The sequence below is a fragment of the Mastacembelus armatus genome, chromosome 2 (assembly GCF_900324485.2).
Source record: "Mastacembelus armatus chromosome 2, fMasArm1.2, whole genome shotgun sequence".
Lineage (NCBI taxonomy): Eukaryota > Metazoa > Chordata > Actinopteri > Synbranchiformes > Mastacembelidae > Mastacembelus > Mastacembelus armatus.
In genome coordinates, this window is record NC_046634.1 from 8,087,779 (window position 1) to 8,093,015 (window position 5,237).

The 5,237-nt window shown below is 42.7% G+C and overlaps 1 protein-coding gene across 1 annotated transcript; it reads left to right on the forward strand.

Moving 5' to 3' along the window:
* The first annotated feature begins 3,070 nt into the window (after positions 1-3,070).
* On the forward strand, positions 3,071-3,958 carry LOC113127395 (protein unc-80 homolog). Its single transcript, XM_026301920.1, has 2 exons — positions 3,071-3,515; positions 3,606-3,958. Exons 1-2 carry the CDS (start codon positions 3,413-3,415, stop codon positions 3,725-3,727), a joined length of 225 nt encoding a protein of 74 aa, XP_026157705.1. The 5' UTR covers positions 3,071-3,412; the 3' UTR covers positions 3,728-3,958.
* The last annotated feature ends 1,279 nt before the right edge of the window (positions 3,959-5,237 follow it).

The following is a 5,237-nucleotide window of genomic DNA, read 5'->3' on the forward strand; positions in this document are numbered from 1 at the left end:
TAAAGTCTCATTTCTACCACATACTACAGTAAAGTCTCATTTCTACCACATACTACAGTAAAACATCATTTCTACCACATACTACAGTAAAGTCTCATTTCTACCACATACTACAGTAAAACATCATTTCTACCACATACTACAGTAAAGTCTCATTTCTACCACATACTACAGTAAAACATAATTTCTACCACATACTACAGTAAAACATCATTTCTACCACATACTACAGTAAAACATCATTTCTACCACATACTACAGTAAAGTCTAATTTCTACCACATACTACAGTAAAACATCATTTCTACCACATACTACAGTAAAACATCATTTCTACCACATACTACAGTAAAGTCTCATTTCTACCACATACTACAGTAAAACATCATTTCTACCACATACTACAGTAAAGTCTCACTTGCCGCAATGATGCTATTGTTTTCAGGCTGGTACCATATACTGCCTAAAGTGTTAAACAGCTCCGGTGGCTGACAATGTCTAACTACACAGCTAAAACACTATCACATCGTCAACATTTTCACTGTGTAAGATGAGATAAACACGTGACTCCGCCGCTTCTTGCTTGCGACCATTAACATTATAGCGTCATTAAGAATCATGACTGTTAGAAAATTAGCTATAAACTATGGACAGAAATGAAAGTTTAGTCTCTGTTACTTCATACCTTGTTTTGTTGAATGAATGAGTAGAGTGGCGCTGACAGCGGGACTTTGAAAGTCGAAGGACTGCTGACAGGACTGGCCGACAATTCTGGACGACGTATTGAATGTCACTAACTTTGTTCTCTCTCTCTCTCTCTGTCTCTCTCTCTCTCTGTCTCTCTCTCTCTCTCTCTCTCTCTGTACCTTCTGCAGGTGTCCCTGGTCCTGGAGCTGTATATTGCTGATGTGCAGTTACTGGCCCCACCAACCTGCAGTGTCTATTTGTTGTTTATTGTTGCTGTTCTCTTCTCTCTCCTCTGTCCACTCAGCCCATACTAGATTATAAGAACATGGAGTCTGTAGGAAAGTAGTCGTTGCCTGCAGCTGCAAACGCACGATGTAGCAGTTAAGAGGACTTGCCAGTATCCAATCACTGTCTATGATGGTGTTGAGACGATGGTCAGCACGGTACATTCTCTGAACTTGTCCCGTATGGTTTTCTGGATCAGCTCGTCCGTCCTGCAGACACACGGTGCAGTCCATCAGATGTGCTTCGCCTTGTTTTTTGCCGCAATTACACGAACTGGGTGTTTGATATGAAACAACACTGCATGGATATGTCATGAGCCCTAGTGTTTATACAGGGCCACTACACATCGTACCTGGGATCCATGTTAGCTGTCGCCTCATCGATGATGAGAATGCGGTTCTTCCTCAGGATGGCTCTGGCACCTGCTGCCTCTGACCCACGCTGAAATTAGAACCTGACTCAGCCAGGACCGTCTCCAACTTCGCGCTCAGGTGCGCTCTCACTGACTGAATACAATCCCACTTTTTTCTCCGTGTCCCTGTGAGTGTATCAGATGCAGTGGTGTATACAATAGTTACATGGCTTCTCGGCATCGCTGACAATCTGTTGCTGTGGTGCTGAGTTGGCTGTTTGTGAGCTTTGTGGTATTTGTTGTTGTCAGTACAGCCTTTGTTACAGCCACAGAGGGGGTAGTAATTATTTGGGAGGACATGTTTATAGAGTGATATGACTGTGACATTTGTGTTTTAGTCTTTCAGAAATTCATAGAAATGTGCTTTTAATGTGGTGGTGGTGTATGGTGTGTGCTCTCCAGGAGACAGGTGGACTGGGAGGTAGTGATGTGTCGTTCGTGAGCGATTCGTTCATTGTCATGCAGTACCTTCTCTCGCCACATGGCGGCAGCTGCATAAACTCAGTCAGCAGGACAGGAAACAGAAATGATGAGTTCACGACTCACTCAACTGTGCGTCCGTCCTCAGGTCTTCTTCTTTTGTCCACGTGACAGCTGTATCTCAGCTACGGGGCTGTGGACTGAGAAACAAGGAAATGGATGATGTCTGATATCTGACGTTCATGTATTTGTCACCTGACACCCGACATACATTATTTATTCATGGGATCATAATTAATTAGTGGTCTTTGATTCTTGTAGATGTGTGTAGTGTTATTGTGTATATCATGTGAAGTGTGTTTGTAAATAAATACTTTCGAAAATTATATCAACATGTTGATTTTGTGTTATACTCTGCCACAAATCGTTCATCGTTCACAGCTCAGGCTGTGTGGCGAGCTGTACACTCGTTCTCGGATCGGTCTCTCGTTCATTTGTCACGTGACAGCTACCAAGTCACTGTCGCGCTGTTAAACAACAATGGCAGGGAGGATGCAGGACACGAGTCACTTTATTGTGGTGTGTATTTGCTTTCCTAGGTTTTCACATGGTCTGAATTGCTTGTGGCATTTTGAGTATTATAATATGTCAGCTGAAGCAAACCATGGTGTCTTCACTATATAGTGTTTGAGCACCGCGGCCATTTTTACAACGCCCACAAGAGGGCTACAGCGCCACCTGCTGAAAAATGAACGGAATGACTCAAAATGATTCGTTCAATTTACTGTTCGAGAGTTAAAGGTCTGAGTCCGTTTTTGTGCATTGTCAGGTGATGGGTGTGGTTGGACCGTCCAGTGTGGCAGACGGCTTAAATCCTAAATAATATGTTCCATACGCCCACTATCAGGGCTAACTTCTGTTTCCTCCTTTTCCACCATCCTAGGCCTTAAAGGATGATTTCCCTCTCAGCCATGTGATCTCACCTTTCACCAATCAGGAGAGGCGTGAGGGGATGCTGCTCAACCTGCTCATTCCCTTTGTATTGACAGTGGGGTCTGGAAGCAAAGGTACAGACTTTTTTCTGATTTGAGGCAGTTCATGAATAGTTTTTATGAAATCAATTTGGATGGTATCTAAGATCCATCGTATCTAACTTATATTTGCATTTTGTCAAGATTTATTTATTCACATGAAGTTTATTTCTGGTCCTGAGGCAGCATGAAGTCTTTTAAGTGTTCTGTTTCTGGTCTGCACTGTTATTGCTGGTTACCTTGTAAACAGATTAGAAATCTTAGGGACGATCTAGTATAAACACGTCCGTTCACCTACCGTATAATGAAACTATGTTGTAAAATCAATGACTTTGATCCGTGCAGGTTGTTCCTCCATAAAATGACATTGTCGATCCCACAGTAGGTCTTTACTAGAGACACTCTGCGATTGAAATGGCCAAAAAGCAATAGCAGATCGGCTGTACCTGGCCGTCTGTGGTGTTTTCTTTGCAGACAGCCCCCACCTGGAGCAGCCCGAGATCTTCCTGCTGCTGTAGACAGTCATCAATATCCTTTTGCCTCCTCGGATCATCTCCGCCTCTCGCACCAAAAACTTCATGCTGGATGCTTCCCCAGCTCACTGCTCCACCCCCGGCGACACAGGGAAGGATCTGCGCAGAGAAGGTTTAGCCGAGTCCACCAGTCAGGCTGCATATCTGGGTGTGAATGAGAAATGACATCAGCCGATGGCTTTTCTTGTTCCCACCACTTTCTCTTCTAATCCTCTTGCCTTCTTTCTTCCCTTTCCAGCTCTGAAGGTGGTGCTGGTTTGCTTCGAGCGCTCGTTAGGGAACCAGTGGTGCCACTTAAGCCTGCAGGTAAAAGAGATGGCTCTGCAGCAGGTGGGCGGCCTGGCCTTCTGGGACTTCTAAATAAAGATCAGACATTATCAAGTGATTAATATATAGAAGTTAAACATATGTATAGTGAGAGTAGAGAATATACATCTAAGAAGAAGATGCAAAGTTTATTATGTGATATACATGTAGTGTATATTGTATACATTATATACAACAGTCTGGAGATTAGTCATCCAAAGAATAAATTTTTATAAGAAAATATAAGATTTCGATAATCAAATCAAATCAATCAGTATTAATTAAAGTGGCTCATTATTAAAGTTTATTGTACTTGAATTTAAGTACTATATTAAAGTTTGTATTAGTGATGTTGTCTTATTCCTTATAACTCATTTGACCGGTGAAGCAATGTGTCATCATTAGCTGTGTTTAACATTGTGTCCAAGTTTGTGAAGATACAATCATATCTTGTGTGTAGTCTTTACAATAGTAAAGTGAACTTATGCATATGGGTTGAGTTTTTCACACTTTATTGAAGAAGCGTTACTGTTCCCTTTAAATGTGCCATTTCTGTGTCTAATTATGTAACTGTGTTTGTGTGTAGCTACAGGAATATATGATATACAATAAACGTGATATTTACGATATCAGCGTTGGGTGCATTTTTTGTTATCTTTTAAAATCATAACTTCAATAACTAAACCATGAATGTTTTTTGCCAGATCATTTATAGCTTCTCAAAGTGTCCAAATTGATCCAAACAGAGGTGTTTGATTTGACAGCCAAACAAAGTCTTGGTATTGACTCTGCCATAGACATTAAATCTTGTTTGGAAAGTTCCAATATGGCATAGACGTGTAATCTTAGACGCCGACCAGCAGATGTCGCCATAGTTGATTTGTCCAGCAGGTGGCGCCCTTGTTGACCGGCCAATGCTTGGAAACCGCGAACTTCTTTGTATCCTTAAAAAAAAGTTTAATTTTATCGTAATTCTTGTACATAGAGAGAGCTTAGTGAACCGGAGTCAAATCTCAATCTTGGTCCATAAAGCGGAATGTGATAATAACAGGCTACGGACAGGACCATTGGATCTTTAGTATGAATGGAGTCTGGAAATGTATGTTAGTCGGATAAAAGGAGAGACGGAGGGAGTGACAGCCAGTGACATGGAAGGTGTTTTAGACAAAGAGTGAACACAGCGAGTCATAATAAATATTAGAAATCGGATCTAAATATAGATAATAAGAATAATGTTGAATGAAGTTCACACCGCGGGTCAGTAGGCGGCGGTAAAGCAACTTTGGCGAGGCTACAAGCTGCCATGAGAAAATGGCTGAGGAAGAGAGGATCCACTTCCTCCCATAAATCCCTTCGGAAAACGTCGCTTCCTCTTTGACATTCGGCGGAGCCAGGCGGAAGAGCCGCAGCGACCCGCGTTTGGCTCAGTAACGGCGCAGATTCGGTGTCGGCGGCGGCTCGTCGTGTGGCGGAGACAGAGGAGACACACTCGGCTTTAGTTGGACGGTCGGACCGCGTAGATGGACGTTTGGGGACAAGGTCGTGGCGGCGGAGGATGGCGGCT

What these genes read in the sequence shown, in the direction of transcription:
- LOC113127395 (XM_026301920.1), top strand. Translation starts at nt 3,413, where the DNA reads ATGCTGGATGCTTCCCCAGCTCACTGCTCCACCCCCGGCGACACAGGG. An exon ending in CAGTCAGGCTGCATATCTGG is followed by an intron (nt 3,516 to 3,605) that starts GTGTGAATGAGA and finishes TTCCCTTTCCAG; the next exon opens with CTCTGAAGGTGGTGCTGGTT.